Source organism: Dipteris shenzhenensis, chromosome 28 (assembly GCF_047967505.1).
Source record: "Dipteris shenzhenensis isolate YYH24624 ecotype China chromosome 28, Dip_SZ_1.0, whole genome shotgun sequence".
In the NCBI taxonomy this organism is placed as follows: domain Eukaryota; kingdom Viridiplantae; phylum Streptophyta; class Polypodiopsida; order Gleicheniales; family Dipteridaceae; genus Dipteris; species Dipteris shenzhenensis.
Window position 1 is genome coordinate 33,795,514 of NC_141623.1, and position 20,419 is coordinate 33,815,932.

The 20,419-nt window shown below is 47.1% G+C and overlaps 1 protein-coding gene across 1 annotated transcript in view; it reads left to right on the top strand.

Moving 5' to 3' along the window:
- Window positions 1-20,419, top strand: part of LOC147883482 (uncharacterized) — a 69,402-nt gene that overhangs the window by 14,629 nt on the left and 34,354 nt on the right. The window contains exons 3-4 of the mRNA XM_087399752.1: window positions 10,918-10,975; window positions 12,391-12,540. Coding sequence (XP_087255878.1) covers window positions 10,918-10,975; window positions 12,391-12,540 — 208 coding nt within the window. The remainder of the gene's footprint in view (window positions 1-10,917; window positions 10,976-12,390; window positions 12,541-20,419) is intronic.

Genomic DNA, 20,419 nt, shown 5'->3' on the forward strand with positions numbered 1-20,419 from the left:
GGCAAATCTGAAAATGAAAGAGACGGCAGATAACCCAAACGTGACAGTTCTTGCATTCCTTTAACGGACATGTGTCCCCACCAGCTATGCCACAATGAAACCTTTGGCAGCTCAGTTATGGCAACAACATGATTACCTACACTGGAAACATAAAGAGGGTACAAGGTATCACTCTTATAACCCTCAGCCACTACAACCTGGCCATCAGTAATTACCCATTTGGAATCCCCAAATGTGGTGTGGTAACCACTGTCATCCAACAAGCCAGTGCTAATCAGATTTTTCTTGATTTGCGGCACATGGCGAACACCATCAAGCATAAATATGCGTCCATCAGGGAATACTATCTGTATACTGCCAATCCCTGCAATCTGACATGCATAGTTGTTCCCAAGGTGAACAACTCCATGAGTACCTGTGTAGGAAGTAAACCACTCCCTATGAGGCGTAACATGAAAAGAAGCACCTGAATCCAAGAGCCAGGTGTGCATGTCATGGCCATCAACAACCAATGTATGTGCAATTACAGCAGAAGAACATAATACATCATGTCTGTCACTGTCACTGTCCTCTGCTGCAACATTCACTGCATCCAAGTCATCTGCCTTGGCCTTGCCTTTGCCTTTGCTTCCACTGCCTGTATCCTTTGTCTCAGCCTTCTTGGCTTTCTGATCCCGTATAAACTTGAAGCACTTCATAAAACAGTAACTTCAGAATGCTGCAGCTGTTCCACAAGTGTTTTATCAGTGCATCATCATCTGACGAAGCACAAAACACTGCTGTCCTGGACACTTCTCCCACCTCAGATGAGGTATTGCACTGATTTTATATGCATAAACCACTTGGCATACACTGTTTTGTCCACCAAACAAGCTCCAAACATCTCAGCCTGTCACAAACCTGCAACAAAGTATGGGACCAATCCCAACCAATCACCCTTCTGCCAAGGGGATAAAAGGCATCTGAAGTTCTCAAACAGTAACTCAAGTGCTCACAAGCAAAATCTGGGTAAAAGCCCCTTGATTTGACACCTGTACCAAGTGAAAAACACCCTCAACAATGAGGTAGCATACAAAATTCAGCGCTCTCCTGGCACTTTCACCTGACAATGTAATGCATAAACTGCCTGTGTGCACAGTAGCAACACAGATTCCAACGTACAAACACCGAAAAGAAAATCTTTTGAGCACTGTCAACGATGGACAGTTAGGGACCGAGTAAACTCGATGCGCCCTGGCCAAGCGTGGCTCAACTGAGATTTTCAAAGTGTCGTACACAGAATGTGACCTGCAAGAAATGTCACTGAGTACATTGCGGAAACAAGACCAATGTGGGCACCCTGGCTCCACACTGCCTCAAGGCATACACTGCATACACTGCGAGGCAAAAGCCCTTTGAAATTGTCACCCGAAAACTGAGATTTGCACTCAGCAAAAGCATAAAAGCCCTCTGCAAATTAAGGCATCTGACCTTCTTGAAACAAAATAACTGTGCAACCACCACACACTGTGGCACTAGTCACCTCAAGCACGAGGGACACGAGTGTACTTGCTGTACACACAGTTTTAGAACTGAAAAATTCCGGGAATGCAGAGCAGAGTGCTCTCTCTTTTCCTTCTTCCCAAAAAAAAAAAAAATCTGTGCCTGCTGTACCTTCTGTACCTGCGCAGGGTACCTGCTGTACCCTGTACCTGAGAGGGCACGGATCCCCAAAAAAAATTTTGAAATTTTTGTACCTGCTTGTACCTGCCTGTCGCGGCGCCCGTACAGCCGCGTCCGTACAGCTGGTACGGTTGCCTGTACGGCTTCCGTACAGCCGGTACGGTTGGCCGTACCTGTCGCGGCTGTTGCCTTGCAGCTGGTCGACTGGCTGCACGCGGCCGGTGCTGCGCGCTGTGCGCGCTGGCTGCGCCCGCCTGGTAGCGGGTAGCAGCTAGCAGCAGCTAGCTGCTGCTGCAGCTATGGCTGCCCGCGCAAATGCTGCGCGCGGCTGCTCCTGCGCGCTGCTGCCCTGCTGCGCGCCCTGCTGCGCGCTGCTCGCACGCTACTGCCTTGCTCGCTGCTGAGGGCATGAGGCCCGAGGGGAGAGGAAGGGGTAGAGGGAGGGGTAGACCGGAATGAGAGGGAGAGAGTGGCTCTGATACCACTTGTGAGGGAAAGAGAGGGGAGTGGAACGTTAGGAGACAGAGAGAGGGAGACACAAGAAGTGTGGGTGTGTAAAATGTGTTGAGCCACACCACAAACTCATAGGTTTTATTAGGATTAGGGATTCACCCTATGACTGTCTTAAGACAGTCATAGGGGTCATAACTTTTAAAGGGTGGCAATGTGCCTTTACCCCAACAAAATGGCTAATGCCTCATCCCATTTGTGCCACCCGTTGTGAAGAAACAGCCTTCTGAAGAATGCAAATGTGTGCAATGCATGCATAATTTGAATGCCAATTATCCCTCCAATGGGGAAGAGCGCCCTCGTGAGAGTACTTGTTTCTATTTTTGACCTACATGCAAGGTGGGAGAGAGATGGCGGATGAATGCAAGGTGAATGAAGAATGCTACATGAGATTCACAATGAAAGGGTGATACCCTTTCATTAATGTGCCTTGAGATCACCCAAGTTCCATATTCCCATTTACACCTACCCTTAGCCTATGACCCATGCATCTACCATTCAATGCATCTTAATGCACCCTTTCCTTCCTATTGCCCCTAGGACCTAGACACGTGTGTGCGGATTTTTCTCCGTCTATACTCCATAATGAACATGTCTACTCTCTATTCAGTTCACACATCCATACACCAGTGTTAGCTGAAGAGTGGAGCGACACGTGCAAAGGCTATGCACGAGTGGAGGGGATAGCATTTACTCTTGGTTCTATGTTCACCGTAGAGTCTTGGGATGAGGAGGTAGAAGCATCACCCTCCTGCTTGGATGCTTTGCCTTTCCTTTTTACAGAATTGGTTTTGGAAAATTTGGCTAATAGAGTAGGACATTTATGCCATGGATGCCCTGGCTTATGTTTCTTACATCCGAAACATTTTCCCTCCTTAATTAGCTTTTTCTTCTCATCATCAGTCATGGAAGGAAATGGTATCCATCCAAGATGTGATTGGTTGTTAACATTTTGTACAATGGCTTTCTCATTTCCTTTGTTGAAGGGTTTACGAGGATTCAATTTCCTCTCAGCAATCTTAGCCAATTTAGTGAGGTCTTTGAAGGTGGTTGGGTTGAACATTTCAACCTCGTACCTCACTTTCGGGGTTAGGGCTGCTAAATACTTCTTCCTTTTATCATCCTCACTCTTCTTAGGTAACTCTAAAGAGAGTCCCGCACCTTCTCTTTCGCATGCCTCTCCGCTCGCGCACAGCCTTTGCACGTGTCGCTCCACTCTTATGTTGCCTTCCACGCAGCCTTCCTTCCGTGGCTCTCTTTTGCGCGGCCTTCTCGTGCCCTCGCACCCTCTCTCCCGCGCACTCTCTTGCTGTCCCGGTGGTGGATCGTTGATGCTTTGATACCAAATGTGAAGAAACAGCCTTCTCAAGAATGCAAATGTGTGCAATGCATGCAGAATTTGAATGCCAATTGTCCCTCCAATGGGGAAGAGCGCCGTCGTGAGAGTACTTGTTTCTATTTTTGACCTACATGCAAGGTGGGAGAGAGATGGCGGATGAATGCAAGGTGAATGAAGAATGCTACGTGAGATTCACAATGAAAGGGTGATACCCTTTCATTAATGTCCCTTGAGATCACTGAAGTTCCATCTTCCCATTTACACCTACCCTTAGCCTATGACCCATGCATCTACCATTCAATGCACCTTAATGTACCCTTCCCTTCCTATTGCCCCTAGGACCTAGACATGTGTGTGCACATTTTTATTAATTTAATAAGTATCACATGTCCAAATTTGATGCCATCTGAAGCAGTGGCTCCAGCTTGACTAGTCCTATCTACTCAGATGATCCACCGCCATAACAAATCGGTCGGTGTCCATCATAAATACAAATACATGTTACACCATTGGCGTATAATATATAATAATGTTTTCAATGTCTACTAATCATGGATTAGTGATTTCTCTTGTCATGACACTCCCTCCTGCTTGAATGGGCAGAAGTCCTCTTTTGGATCCTCTCTTGTCTCTTTCTCTTGCGTACGCTTCTCTTTTACTTTTGCATTTGCATCTCCTCTTCATAATCTGCAAATATTCTTCTCTTAGCAGTACACAATCTCTTCTGAATCAAAACTTAAAATCCCATCTTCAGGTTTTGATTCCTCTTGATGCTGAATATTCAAAATGCAAAAGTACCACTGCAGTGCTTCTTCAATATCTCTTCATACTCAGAATTCTCTTCTGAATACCAAGCTGCTGAAATCTCTTTATAGTAACCTGCTCAATAAGCTGAAACATATTCTCAACAAACCGGTCAGTATTAAAATGATTCTCTCACCCAAATGTGTTATTGAACTAGATAGACTTTGGCTATAGATGATTTTGCGATGGAGAACTACTTAGTCTATAGAAACTACAGACCTTCAATCTCTTTTTCCAACTCTTCTATTTCAGCCCTATTGATCCTATTAGATGCTCTACACTGATTTTTCTCTGTCTATACTCCACAATGAATATGTCTACTCTCTATTCAGTTCACACATCCATACACTAGTGTTGGCTGAATGGATAGCATTTACTCTTGGTTCTTTGTTCACCGTAGAGTCTTGGGATGAGGAGGTAGAAGCCTCACCCTCCTACTTGGATGCTTTGCCTTTCCCTTCTTCCCCCCCCCCCCCCCCCCCCGCCCAAAAAAAAAGAGACTTCTATTAAGTAAGAAAGAAACCCGCTAGAGCAAGCTCTGTGCGGAAATACACCATGCTAAGCATGTAATAAAAAACACCTTAGAGGATTGAGGTAGAAAGAAACCGAGGCTGAGGCTGAAAATGCCATCTCAACCCTGTAGAAGTCTCAGCAAAGAAGGGAGAGTCTCTCCAATCTCTAAGAAAAGTAACTCTCCTGGAGGAGGCTGCTCGAGATGATCCCTACATGGTCGCCCAAATGGCCATCAGAGTGTGTATCGTATCTGTCCAATTACTGGCCAAGATCTGAGAAGGGTGAACCTGAGAACCCTCCAAAGCCTGAGTGCATCTGGCTCTCCAAATGTGCCATGCTGCAATGCTAGCTAGGATCTCCCATGGAGAGTCGACCGAGGAGTGAGCAGCCCTGAAAAGAGTGGCCGGAACATCCTCTAGAGAGCACGACTCCACAAGGTGTCGTCGGATGTGAAGAGCCGAAGAGGAATCAAGTCTCTCAAAAAATACCTGGGGCCGTGAAAGAGTAAGCCAAGCCACTGATTCCTAGTTCATATAGAAAGGTAGGCGAACAAAAGTGCTGAAAAGTCTTGCAATCCCCTTCCATATGATTCTCGCCTGTCTGCAATCCCAAAGGCAGTGCTGTATTGTCTCCAAAGTAGAAAGGCAGCGAGGGCAAGAAGGGTCAGCTCCGAACCTGGATCTCCAATGGTTTACTGCTATCCCACCATGAATAGAAAGCTAAAAGAAGAGTGATTTTTATATTCCGGTGGGATTTCCAGAGTCTCTGGCCTTTCTCTTTTATAGAATTAATTTTGGCAATTTTGGCTAATAGAGTAGGACATTTATGCCATGGATGCCTTGGCTTATGTTTCTTACATCCGAAACATTTACCCTCCTTAATTAGCTTTTTCTTCTCATCATCAGTCATGGAAGGAAATGGTATCCATCCAAGACGTGATTGGCTGTTAACATTTTGTACAATGGCTTTCTCATTTCCTTTGTTGAAGGGTTTATGAGGATTCAATTTCCTCTCAGTAATCTCAGCCAATTTAGTGAGATCTTTCAAGGTGGTTGGGTTGAACATTTCAACCTCGTACCTCACTTTCGGGGTTAGGGATGCTAAATACTTCTTCCTTTTATCATCCTCACTCTTCTCAGGTAACTCTAAAGAGAGTTTCTAGAACCTAGCTGTAATTTCAGCGTTACTCTCGTTTTCGAATTGCCTCAACCTTTCCCAGTGGAAGGTCAATTCTTCTTCACGCCTCGGAGGCATGAAAGTGGCCTTAATCTGCTCTACAAATTTGGACCATTGAAGAATAGGCTCTTTTCCCATTTGTGATAAGGACCACCACCACATTAAAGCATCCTTTTGTAGATGTAGTGTGGCAAGAGCAAGCTTCTCATGGTCGGCCTTATCTTGATGAGCAAAATATAGCTCAAAATGGCGAATCCAATTGAGGATTTTATCCTCATCTCTTACTCCATCATACTTTGGGAGGGGTTGGAATTTAGCTCTCTTCGAGGGGATACTTAAATCGTCATTCTCAAAATTGAGCACTCTCTTTGTCCCTAATTTTGTCATAATGGACTGTTCAATCATATGGCTAAGCTGAGAAACCAGCTTATCAACGGGAGACTCCTCTCTCCCTCTTGCACTTGGATTATAATCCATGTGTACGAGATTTTGAGTTAAAGGCGTAAACTCAGTGCCTTGCTCTTGGATGAACTCGTTTCTACCCTTCATTTCTAAAGGAAAACTCTCTATCAAGAGATTCTTGAAGGAGAGATGAAGGTAATTCTATACGTGGGTTATCATACTCAATATGTGTGTAACTCTCATCTACATTATCCTCTTCAAGAGGAGGTGATGGTGTTCTCTCCCTATGTTCTTTTGGTAGTGGAGGAAAAAGGACAAGTTCATTAATAAATATCCCTCCTCCTTCAATTCTTTTCTTCTAATAATACAAGAGAAAATGGCTTGCTATAATTTCAGAAAAGGGGTTTATTTTACAACAAAAGTCAAGTGTTGTAGAGTTGTAGAGCCTCAAAATTCTAGAAATTGCCTCCGGCTAGGACTGAGGATTTGAAAGGCGGCCCCATTGATTGTAGCATTCTACGCGAGCCCTTTCCACCCGCATCCCCACTGTCCTGTTGTTGCGGCCTCAGGTTCGGTCCCCGCGCCGACCAGTATGCTGTTGCACGCAGTAATCTACAGAGCCCTTGTCTACACCTTCCCTTTCGCATGCCCCTCCGCTCGTGCATAGCCTTTGCACGTGTCGCTCCACTCTTCTCTTGCCTTTCACGCAGCCTTCCTTCCGTGGCTCTCTTCCGCGCAGCCTTCTCGTGCCCTTGCACCCTCTGTCCCGCGCACTCTCTTGCTGTCCCGATGGTGGATCGTCGATGCTTTGATACCAAATGTGAAGAAACAACCTTCTCAAGAATGCAAATGTGTGCAATGCATGCAGAATTTGAATGCCAATTGGCCCTCCAATGGGGAAGAGCGCCCTCGTGATGCAAGGTGGGAGAGAGATGGCGGATGAATGCAAGGTGAATGAAGAATGCTACGTGAGATTCACAATGAAAGGGTGATACCCTTTCATTAATGTCCCTTGAGATCACTGAAGTTCCATCTTCCCATTTACACCTACCCTTAGCCTATGACCCATGCATCTACCATTCATTGCACCTTAATGTACCCTTCCCTTCCTATTGCCCCTAGGACCTAGACACACGTGTGCACATTTTTATTAATAGAATAAGTATCACATGTCCAAATTCGATGCCGTTTGAAGCAATGGCTCCAGCTCGACTAGTCCTATCTACTCAGATGATCCACCAAATCGGTCGGTGTTCATCATAAATACAAATACATGTTACACCATTGGCGTATAATATATAATAATGTTTTCAATGTCTACTAATCACGGATTAGTGATTTCTCTTGTCATGACACCCGTCCTCTTTGTAATCTGAGCTACGGTCTGTCATCCAATGAGAATACTTTTTTGGTCTCTAATTAGAAATATTTGATAACATAGCCTTCCTAGGCTTGACCGTATGTTAACTGGAGCTTTTCCTTTATCTTCCTTGGATGGTCTCGCATATATACTTTGAACCATCCTTCTAAGTTTGGATTGTCCTACATTAGCATGTAGTGGCTGAGTCAAAATTTGTTGTAAGGCATCCCCTAACAAAGCAATCATATCTGACAATGCATGGGCCGCAGGGCACGACACCTGTTGTGTCGGTCAGACTCCTGATTCTAGGGGATCCGCCCGTGAGTCTTCTTCCTCAACTTCCATTGCAGTGGCTTTCCCTTTATCCATAGAATCTCAAATCTGGAGTCTAAAAATGTAACCCGCTTGGGTTGGTTTTGTTTTGTTTTGTTTTGGATTCGTTTATTTTTTCCACACACTACCCAAAGCTGAAATCTTACCTTACATTGATCGGAATTCCTAAATTCTTTTTATACAAGCACCATCCCAAAACTGCAAATTCTGTAAAACTATAAATCCACACCACTAAACCAATATCCTTTCCCTATTCTAGGGGAATATCTGCAACTTTCAGAATAACTGTAACGCAATATACTGCAAGCACCGAAGGGCAAGGATAAGGCTAAACTGAAAGCCAAGGCCAAGTCAAAGGACATAGTGTTGGAAAGGTCACCTCCCCATCTATAAGCCCCCAAATGAGGAGAGCGTGGGGGAGGGAGACTTAGGGCAGGATGTGCCCCAAAAGAAGAGAGGCGGCTACCTGGCTGATCTGCAGGGGCATAAGGCGGAGCAGAGGACAGCATAGGGACCCAAGAGAAGAGACCACGGATGACGTCAGCAACAGTACGGAATAGTGCAGAGCTGAGGCGCACACGTGGCAGATCAGGAGAACAGGGTAAACAGGCGCTGACATGGCAGGTCAGGAGCGCAGGTGCATGGGGTCTGGTAGAGCAGCAAATGGGGCTGCCAGTGGGCAGTGGCATCCCTTATATAGGCTGGGCCCCTGCCTTGATTGGAGGGCCAAAAGTCCTAGAATTGTGGGCCAAAGGGCCCTTGTTTTGTGAGCCCTTAAAGGGCTGTTTTGGGGCAGACTGGTCAGCCCAAACAGACCAGCCAGTCGGCCCATTTAGGGCTGGGTGGTCGGTTAGTTCAAGGGGCCCTTGGGGCCTATAAAAGGAGAGGCTTGTGGCCTCATTTCTTATCCAGCAGCCAGCAGTTCCAGGGCAGAAAGGAGCAGCAGGGAGCCTACTCTCTGGGCCTATCTACAGGAGGTGAGAGAGTGCAACAAGTGCTGCAGACTTAGTCAGGAAGAGGCTGGACCTTGGCTGTCTTCTAGGGCAGCAAGGTGCTGAGATCATCATACCTTTTGGAGCAGCCATTCACAAGCAGGTTGGAGCAGTGGAACAGGGACCTGTGTGCTGCAGACAAGCTTGGCAGGGGCTGCCCACCTAGGCTGATTCACAGGCAGTAAGGTGGAGAAGAACACATTGGACGGAAAGTCTACAGACGCTCGAGGTGGAGCACGCGGGCTCGAGTCTAGAGATATCCAGCAGATAGGAGAAGGACCTTGTGGTAAGATCATAGGACCACACCATTGGTGGGACTCTGGATCTATCTCTTTTGTATTGTGTCCATAGTTTTGGACGGAAATATATATTTTGGTGGTTTCTCTATCTGGTTGGTTCATTGTCTATTGATGAGTCTGCACATCTATTGAATGCACATAAGTAAAGAAGTTTGTGATTCCACACCCACACCGCACACTGTGTGAGCTCCTGGGCATTACTATAAGTCTTCTGCTGTGTGTACCCTCTGTTGGGTCATTTCTAACACAGACATTATGATTACTCTCTTGCAGTGCTTTTGAGAGGGTCTCACCAAAAAGAGAACAAAGGCAAGTGCTTTTGGTTTCATAATACATAGAATTATGCCAAGCATTGGAAGAAGAAGGCCAACAATGAGCTTAAGTTTGAGGCTAATGTGGCACAAGTTAATGAGCTTGTCTTGGTAATTTGTGACTTAGATGAGTAGTAGGTCAGGCCACAGCAAGCAAGACAGCTTATGAAGCAAATAAGCATACCACAGAGTTTTACATGATACATGCATTTGGAATGGAATGGAGCTTTGAGAAAGGACTCATTTTTGGGAGTCATAAGAAAAATAGGTTAATTATGTGAGGTTGTTCAGGTCCATAGACAACCCTCATATAGTTATGCGAGGTTGTTCAGGTCGATAGACAACCCTCATGGTGAGCCAACCGATGGCACGTTAAATCGGCATACCGAGATATGATTCTCCATGCTTGTCCATGAAGTTGGGAGTTATGCCAGTTAAGCTTATTGAGGGCCATACACCAAGGATAGGGTAGAGGTAATGGCGTTTGCTCTTGGCTATGTATGTAGAGTCTCTCTTGAGTCACGTGTGCATGTTGATCGTCTTTTTTGTTGATTTGTCCGTGAGGCCTCTATGTTACACTTTTGCACATGGAGCAGATGCATTGATTTCTACTTAATACAAAGACAGACCTGTGGTGAGTGCTTCAATTATCACAAATCTAGAGTTAGCTAGTGTAGTGTAAGTCCCTTGGAGGTGAATAGTTGCAGCAATAGATGTAGACTGTTGTAATGCCCAAAGGCTTAGATCTATTACAGGGATGAAGTAAAAGTACAATCTTTTGTTGCAAGGCTCACTTCACCCTATTAATAAAACGTGTGTCTCTTTCTATGGTATAGAGAGTTTGATGCCTTTTGCATGCACATTTGTGCAAAAACTGCCACCAACTAGTTATTTATAGTAGCTAACTATCTCTTCAAATAAAAGAGTGCAGATTTTGTTGAAAACCCCCCTTTACTAACAAAGCACATGTTCATCACCTTGTGGTGCAATACTTATTCAATTCTTTCTTGACCTTGATAGTAGTTTTAGAAAACAAGCTTGGGGTATTGTAGGTGATATAAATATGTAACTTTAATTCATGCATTGAAGGTTTATTATTTATGCTTGACTTGGATAAAAGTTTGGGGACAAAGCATGACCAATAAGCTTTGTTAATTCTTCTTTGTTTGCAATACTTATGGTGTTGGTTTTATTTTCTTGTTTGCAATTATATCAGGAAAGCACAAAATTCACGGAAGTCTTGAAGATTATATTGAAAACCGACGGAATACGGGGTGAGTTTGTTATTGCACACTTTTTGATTGAAGTTTTGTTTACACGGAATATATTGTAAGATTATGAGAGTAGGGAGGTCAATTTATTTTCTATTTATGCTCTAGAACGTTTCATTAGATTGCGTACGCCGGATTACTAGGTTAGTAACTTGTTAGAAGGTCATTGCCCCACCTGTGAGCCCGCGATTTGAGGAGACAAGGGGGCAGGAGACCATAGGGGGTAGGGGAGGTGAAAAGGCAGAAGACTCATCTGTCAGGGAACTCGCGCTGCAGCATGAAGGTGGCGCGACATCCTAGGCGCGCCTGGACCTGCGCACGGGCAGAGTTGGCAGCTGCAACAGCAGCCCATAAGGAGGGCTTATGGGCCCTTAAATAGGGCTGGCCTAAGCCGGCCTGACCAGCCAGCAAAGGCCGACAATCAGGTTGGTTGGTGGGCTGGCAGGTTGGTGCCTTGGGCAGGGAGCCGACTCCCTGGTCGGCCAAAATGAGGGGGCCTAGCCCCTCCTATAAAAAGCCCCCCTTCCCCCCTCATTCCTCATCACCTGCACTTACAGCCTTGCACACAGGCAAGCGCACAAGGAGAGGAAGAGGCTCAGCATCATTGACAGAAGTAAATTGAAATAGGTCGGGGATAGAGGAAACTTTTATTGAAGCCAAGAAGAAATGTCTATTTTTAACGTTCTCCATTTTTGGTGCTTCTCCATTAGTGTACAACAGAATTAGCATAGATGGATGATTGATCGAATTGGAGTATTCTACCCTGATTCTGGAAACTGATGCATCCACAATTGACTTGAATGTTTGACACATAGGAATTGTTTCTTTGCAACTCCAACTTTTAGAGGGCAATCCCAGATTCCAGATCCAACTCTACACCTACTGATGTTTCCCATAGTCAAGGACGTTTTTCTATGTTTCGAGTGGCTACTAGCTGTTTACAGTCCAACACCTTCCTTGTTTCTCCTCCATTTTCCTTGTTGCCAAGGGAACCCGGAATTCTTCATTGTGGTGGGGATTGCTGCCTTGAAAAATCGTTTAATTATGCATGGTTGGTCATTGAGCTGCTAGGCTTATCATCCATTGCAGTTGCCATGTCCATGGTAGGTATATACATCGGTTTTGTCTTGGTAATTTATCCTTTAACTGCTATGCTGTGCCTTGTTGCAATAACTGTTGCCATTATATGTAAAGATTTTGTTTATATTTGAGCTCTTTCAATTCAAGACATTTCAGAACAGCTACTTGTTGGCCTTTGTTTTTATTTATATATGCAGTTGTCATTACTTCACATGTCTTGATTTGATGGAAGTGTGCTAGAATTGCAGGATGTATGGGCTTCTTTTGGTTAGCCAAGATATAAGTTACATAATGTGGTTTCTTCGAACTATGATTGATAATGGCTTCCCTTTTGACAGGTCTATATCGGGGGATTGCACCAGGAATGGTTGGCTCTTTTGCAACCGGGGCTACATACTTTGGGTTCATAGAAACCACAAGATCATGGTTGCAGGAGAGACATCCTAGCTTGTCTGGTCCATTATCTCATTTCTTGGCGGGTGCTCTTGGTTCGCTTCTTTACTATCGTGGATTTGATATATGACGTGTTGTCGATGTAATAAAATGAATTTGTTTAACAGCTTTTTTTCACCTTTGTGTTACTGAAGCCCCCTCTTTGGTGGGGCTGCTCTATTCCCTCTTATTGGTGGGTGAAAATGGCTAGACCCTAATTGGAAAGAATTGAGATGTGTAGATGTGCTTTTTCATGTTTGTAGGTTTGCCTTTCCCAGAGGAATGGACAAGGCTCTTGGAAAGGTGGCCTGGAGACTGCAGAAGGGCTGGGGCAGAACCCAGCAAAACGGGTCTACAACAGGGCCTTAAATAGGCCCAGATCCAGGTCGGGTGAGCAGACTGGATCGGCCCAGTCTGTCGTTGGCTGACAGACTGGTTGGCCAGTCCGCAGAAGACTGTCAGTTTGGCGTGCATGCACTCCTCTATCAAGGCCCTAGCGTTGGGGTACTTGGTACTCTAGAAAGCCTAAGAACAGGCTGCATCCAGAGCAGCAGAAAAGGCCCATAGAGTCAGTTCTTGCTCCTTGAAGGTGTTGGTACACGAGTTGGCAGTTTTTGTACTTGGTTTATACCATTATATCTATAGGGGTTACTGATGCCATGTGGATTTCCACAAGGCTTGGATACAATGCTGAGAGCTCGCCTCATTAGACAGTCGTAGGATATGGGGTACAGTGAGGAGATCGGTTTGTGAGTCATAGCACTTTATGAGATGGTCTCTGACAGCTACAGGTGGATAGAGGAGATTAGGAGCACTATCAAGGTCAAATAGGATTGTCCACTATAGCCAACTCTGTTTGGCCTCTACATCAATGAGCTAAGAGACCCTCATCTGGACACTAGGAGAGGCAGGCTCGTGTCTTGGGCTTCTTGATTCAGATTCTCCTCTATACAGACGATGTGGTCTTACGCTCCTCCTCAGATGAGGGCCTCGAGCGACACTTGGATGCTACACTCCATACTTTAGAGGATGAGTTTGGGCATGTCATTCATTTAAATATGCACTCCATACTTTCTACTAGACACATGATTTAAAGGTTAAAGGTTATGGTCTCAACACATCCAGGGCAGTCGTGCACTGAGCCTTGGATATATTACCAGTGCAGGTTTTCACATCCTACACATACTTGGGAGTATTTTTTTTCTGCCCCTATTTTCATGATGAGACTAGCAATGCAAGCCCGACTGAGCAGGGAATATGCAGTGCTTGCTAGGCTTGAGTGGCAGTGCTTCACTCTCATTTCTAGGATTCCTTGATCGAGTCTCTTCTCTTAGACTCTTTGTTGTGTCAAGGGGACATGTACGGCAGTCCTTGCTGGGAGCCTGATCTATCAACAGGTAGACTGGCTTGAGTGGAGAGGCTTCAGACTCTAATGTCTTGGATGATCTGCATTAAGCTTCAGGCTCTATACCAGATGATTTTGGCTGAGTTTGGGGTCTCCCCTTTCCAGCTTGACCTAACATTCTAGGTGATCACATACCTTCATTGAGTCAAGGATTTTGATTCCTTGACCTTAGGCCAGGGCATGTTACTATTGCTTGTCCTATCCACATCCAGCTGAGGTCGATTAGAGGTGTTGGTAGGCCTGTGCATGCAGATGGCTAGAGAGCTTGGGACTTTCTATGGACAGATTGCCCCCTTTCAGTGTAGCCTCGAGGCTCCCTCTATTCCTTTCGCTCATCACGAGGTTAACCAGGTTATCGGAAAGGATCTTATACAGTTACACATGTACAGAATCTGGTTAGCCCCTAGCGAGCTTTCTGCGAATCTCAACGTTTATAGAGATCATTGCTTAAGGATATTAGAGGAGGGCTTCATCGACTCTCCAGGCTACACACAAATCTGCCTCCCTACTCTCTGAGGGATCTTGATTGGGCGGGTAGTTTCCTGTTTGCTCACACCGACTATGCCAGCGAGTGGAGATTTTTGGGTTAGCAGGCCAGTGTCTTCGTTGTAGACAGATGGGTCACCTAGCAGAGATTGCCCCCGTGACCAAGGCCGAGCTCCTCCGCCCCCCACCCCCGTAGAGCAGGCAGAGTCAGTAGGCTAGAGCCCAGCACCCCCCAGACAAGAGCAGCAAGAGTCTCAGACTCCTGGGTGACCCTTTAAAAGGAGACTGGATCCATGTTAAAAAGAAAAATAAACCAAGTAGACATGCCCGTAAGCGTCGCAGGCAGAGGGCTAGATGCAGAGAGAGAGACATGGCTTTTTGAGAGGCACCTGAGGAGGAGCAACATCAGGAGCCCTCACGTGGAGATCCCCCCCCCCCCCCCCCCCCCCCCCCGCCCGCCCCGCGGAAGGGGCCACTGCTCAGCCAGAGGACCATCCCGTGATGGAGGTTTAGCGCTCACACTCGCCCTTGCATCAGCAATGAGCTCTTGACGCTGTGATGGCGGAAGCTACGGATGTTAGCCCAGCAACGGCTGAGGAGGTGCGAATCCCGAGTCCCGGCGAGCCTGATTAGCAGGGGGGCTGTGGTTGCTCCTACCCCCCTTCCCCCCCCGGTCCCTCCTGCTATGGTCACCCTCACCACCCGCCCCCCTCCCTTTGCCCCCCTCCCCCTCTCCCCCCCTCTCCACCTCCTCAGCAGGTTCTTCAGCCTCCCACCCCTCCCCTGCCTCGACACCCTTGCCAATAGGCAAGGGTAAGACAACGTCCCCTCCCGCTTCCTCACCACAACATCCTGCCCAATGGAGGAGGGAGCCAGAGGGTCCCCAGTGGTGTTTGATGCTATTATGGGAGATCAAATTTCATGCATGATGAACGAGTGGATGGGGTCACAGGGACTGGACCTTTGGCATGCCCATGGTGCGGAGGTGAATTTTCAGCTGGGCTTCAGGTGAGAGAAGCGGATGTGTGGTTTGGCGGTAGGAGCTATCAGATTGCCGCTTGAGGCAAAGGTTGATCAGACATACTACTGGCCACTCCAAAAGTGTACGGAGTTGTTTGTGTTGGAAGTCTCCTTCATGATGAAGTGGGCATGGAAGATTAGCATTGAGCTGGTGTCCACCTTAGTACATCGACGTACAGACACGAACTACTTGCCCTTTAAACCCCCGGTAAAGTCACATAAGGTAGTCTTTCTGGAACAGGTACCCACTCACAGGAGAGCTTTGTTTTTTGCATCCCCGTCCTCATGAGCTAGACCATAATGAGTTGGAACATGCATGGGCTCCACGACCGTGCTCGTAGTCAACCGCAGTACCCGATCCTTCGGCAGGAGTTGTAGAGGGTAGTGGTAGGGCGGACAGTGGACATCCTTTTGATTCAAGAGCATATGTTCTCTTCATCAGACATCAAAGCGCGACACCACCTTCTCCCAGGGTGAGGTCTAGAGGAGTGGTCCGCTGTAGTAGGACGGAGCGGAGGGGTCTGCATCTCAGTCTCATAGACAGTGGCTCTAGAGGTCTATGATCAGGGTGAGCTTATCCCAGGACGGGCAGTTTGGATGGGAGAGTTCAGGATTGGGATCCTGAATGTGTATGCCCCAGCGTGTAGACAGCACCGTCTAGCCTTTTGGAGGAGGCTATCAGAGTGTCTTCCGGATGTAGACTCCTGGATTGCTGGAGGGGACTTCAACAACTTGGAGTTTGGGGAGGACAAACAGGGCAGCACCTCCTTCTCTGAGATGCCAACAGTAGAGCGGAGCACCTGGGAGCAATTCATTTTCATGATCAGTGGCAGAGACTCGTGGTGAGAGCCAAATTTCAGCAGGATACCTGGCAGTCTTCTCTTCTCTTTCAGACAAAGGAGACATGATGGACTGATTAAGAGGCTAGACCACTTCTACGTTGGGGATTGGGCAGTGCATAGAGGGAGCGGCTCTATTGGGATTCTGGCAGGTACCACGATGTCAGACCACTCCATAGTAGTACTTCACTTAGAGCAGCCCCGCCAAGGTCTTCCACAAAAGGGATCTGGTGGGCTGAGTTCTCCTACCACTCTTCCCGGGCCCCGTAGGTAAGTAGGGGGCATGGGGCCCCGATCGGTAGGCACATAGTTGTAGTGTCTCCGAGATCCGCAAGGCATCATGCACACCGACACTCGGGAGATTTTAGACCTGACCACAGGTTTTTATCTGCCTAGCCTACTAAGAGATTTGGGGATGATACCACTGTCTCTTTCAAGAGACACATTGCTTTGGTCCACTTTCTCCACGTCCATGACCAAATTTGCATTGGTTTGTTTGCTTGAGATGAGACCACACAGAGAGACACTACTGTGACAGAGCAGAGAGCAGCAGGAGGCGACCGCACCATAGGCCATCGAGGCAGACCAAGCACATAGACGTCACATATTACTATGCATTTGAGTGATCTCTAGGACACAGTGGGATAGAGGATGAGGAGCTAGCTCATTTGAGGGCAAGCATGGATCAGTAGAGAGAGCCGACACGAGGCTCCCGAGCGAGGGGTGCAAAGACCACACCCGACACGGAGAGGGACTAGAGCACATATGATTGAGGTCCGGCCTATCTCAGCCTTGTTCGGAGGGGACCGCCAAAGACGGGGTGTCACTCTTGACATAGTCTACCGGATCCAGAGATTGAGGAGACCACGTCCTCTGCTCGAAACAGCTCCACAGACGCAGATCTAAGTATTCCTTACAGCTCGGTTTTTGAGCCTGAGCTTTTAGTTTGTATTTGAGTTTTGAGTTTGTTTCAGCTATTAAGTTCTGTAGTTTTAGCTTATCATAGTACCCAACAAGGGCGCTAGCGCGCCCTTTGCTTCAGCCCTTTGAGGCTTGTATGAGCTTTTTTTCGCTTGGTGTACTTTGTCCCATAGGCCCGCGAGGCCTCTTGAGGACGCAAAGCTATGACCAGGACATGTGCCAGGATTGCACCTTTGAGGGGGCGACAGCACTCTATTGCTGACCTCATGCCTCCATTGCCTCATCCATCCTGACGTCTTGCTGTTGATGATGATGATGATGTTGATGATGATGTTGAGAGTGATATATAGTCGACTATTGACATGACTATGTTGTACTTAGGACTTAGTACTGCCATTTTGCATTGGTGTGGATGCTCGGTTAGTAGCTCCACTACCACAGCTCATTGTATCAGGTTTTTCACAGTCTCATAGACCCTGCCATTTTGCATTTTTTGCATTTTGCATTGGTGTGGATGCTCGTTTAGTAGCTCCACTACCACAGCTCATTGTATCAGGTTTTTCAGAGTCTCATAGACCCATCGGTCTTCCAAAGACTTTAATAAACTCTCTCTCTCTCTCTCTCCCTCTCCCCCCCCCATACATCCGTATAGCCGTTTGTCATCCGTATAGCCGTTCATCGGCGTCTGGACAGTCGTTGTCGTGCATACCTCTCGTGCCGCCCTTACAGTTGTCGTTCACACCTTTCACCTGTACCTCCGTACCTCCCTTATAGCCGTTTCAGTATCTCCGTAGAGCCAGTTGTAAGTACCGTATCTCTTATAGTGCAAGAGGATAGTCTGTACCTGCCATCCCAAGCTCAGCGTCAGGCTGTTGAGATAAAGAAACTGTCCCTCTAGCTTTGCGCTACGCTAAGCCTACACCCTACATCTCTCTAGCTCTGCGCTAAGCCTATGCTCTATGCTAAACCTACGCCTACGCTCTACACTCTATGCTAAGCCTACGCCCTACGCCCCCTACGCTCTACGCCTACGCTCTACGCTCAGCTCTATGCTCCCTATGCTCAGCCTCCCCTACGCTCTACGCCTCCTCTCCCTACGCTCAGCTTCCCCTCCCTATGCCCCCTACGCTCAGCCTACCCCGCTCCGCTCAGCCTCCTCTCCTACGCTCTCCCTTCGCTCAGCCTACCTAGCCACCCCCTCCCTACGCTCAGCCTACCTAGCCACCCCCCTCTCTGCTCCTGCTCCTCCTCCTTCCGCTTCAGCCCCTCGCTGCTCGCCACCCTAGGCCCTTAAAAAAAAAAAAAAGAAAAGAAAAGAAAAAGAAAACTCGCCACCTTAGCCTCTCCTTCTCCACCTCCTGGCTGCCTCTCCACCTTAGGCTTCCACCCCGCCTCGCCACCACCTCGCACCGGGCGTGCCTCCCATCATGGGGGGGGGAACCGGTGCTCCCGCTCCTGGTCGGACACTAAACCTGTACAAAAAAAAAAAAGTCAAAGAGAAATGGGAGACAAAGCCAAGAAAGACGAAAAAAAGTCAAAGAGTAATGGGGGACAAAGCCAAGAAAGCCCTTGAGACCTCCCACTTTGCTAGAGATATCCGAGGTGATGATGAGATATCCCCATTTGTTGCTCTTTATTAGTCCATCGTTGACTTCTCTAGCCGTCGAGAAATCCTCCTAGTAAGGGACTTCAACGGGAGGACAAGGCCCCGTTAAGTATCACTTCTTGACTTCAGAGATGATTCCACTCTACTGCCAGATATTGACCTTGAGGAGGCAGGTATGCTACGGGTTTCGGCTGACAGGCGAGGTCCATTCTCAGCTTATGGGAAGCCTTATTAGACCTCGGGAGGATACATGATCTCATTATCTATAATGGTCTTGACAGATGGCCCGTCTCAGGTGGTTTCACATGCTTTCCACATGGGGGGGCTCCAGTGTTGTTGATTACATCATGGGATCCCCTGTCTTTAATCTCGCATTACTGACTTTACTGTAGCACCTCTCCCCCCAGGGGCTGATCATACATACCTTTTTGTAGCATCTCCACTCCCCTTCGCATAGCATCTTTCATGAGGCATTTAGACACCGTGAGAGGATACTCCGAGCACGGAGACAGGAGCAAACTTCTTCCTTAGTTGATCCCTCTCAAAGCTCTATCACGGAGTTCTTTCAGCTAGATCACATGGACTCCTACAAGACGAGGCCTCGACATGACTGTGACCCGGAGCCTGTGACCCGACAGCTCAGACAGAGGGTCGACACACAGATCACACTTGGAGACATCCCCTCCTTGTTTAGAGTTGAAGCCCGACCGACGGGGGTCATAGAAGCCCTGGTCAGATGCAGAGCTACGACCAAGAGACTACCAGGATCGCACCTCTGAGTGGTCGACATCACTCTATTGTCGACTTCATGGCTCCACTGGCTCATCCATCCTGATATCTTGCTGCCGCTGATGATGATGATGATATTAATGATGATGCTGAGATTGATATATAGTCGACCATTGACTTGACTACGTTGTACTTAGGACTTAGGACTTGGATGCTCGTTTAGTAGCTCCACTACCACAGCTTGTTGTATCAGGATTTTCACAGTGTCATAGACCCATCAGTCTTCCAAAGACTTTAATAAATTTTCTTTCTTTCTTTCTTTCAGCTTGGGGGGTTAGCTTCATCGAAATGGCTTATTAAAATTTTCACAGGCCACCATGGAATTTTTGAAGATGAAGACTTTTGCCACTACACCGATTAGAAAGCCCTCTTATTCTGACGTTGCAGCCTCGGCATCAACACCCAGCCCCTATGCATTGCATTACAAGCGGAGGATTGGATTCGATCTCAGCTCTTGATAGGAAAGTGAAGGAGATGGCTGTAGATAGGGTAGGGCAAGCAATAGAAGCTCGAGATATGAGGGAATGAAGACAAAAATGACCTGCTGTAATGAATTGCTGCAAAAACTGAGTGAAAGTACAAGAGAGAGCCAATATAACAAAACCCTAGGGCAATGCGCCCTAACTGGACTAAGTGTCCTAAGTGGTACATGTACTAACTGTACCAACTGACCTAACTGACTAAAAGTAGGCCTACAAGGCACATACCAAGGAATGAGTGGCACCTATGGATAGCCCATAGAATGGCCTACAATGGCAGGAAATGGTAAGCAAGAAATCATCGCAGAGGTCATACAAAAAAGCAGTACATCTCCAATAGCACCAACACTTGTCTCCACAGTCAAAGAGATGATCACAACTTAAGTAAGT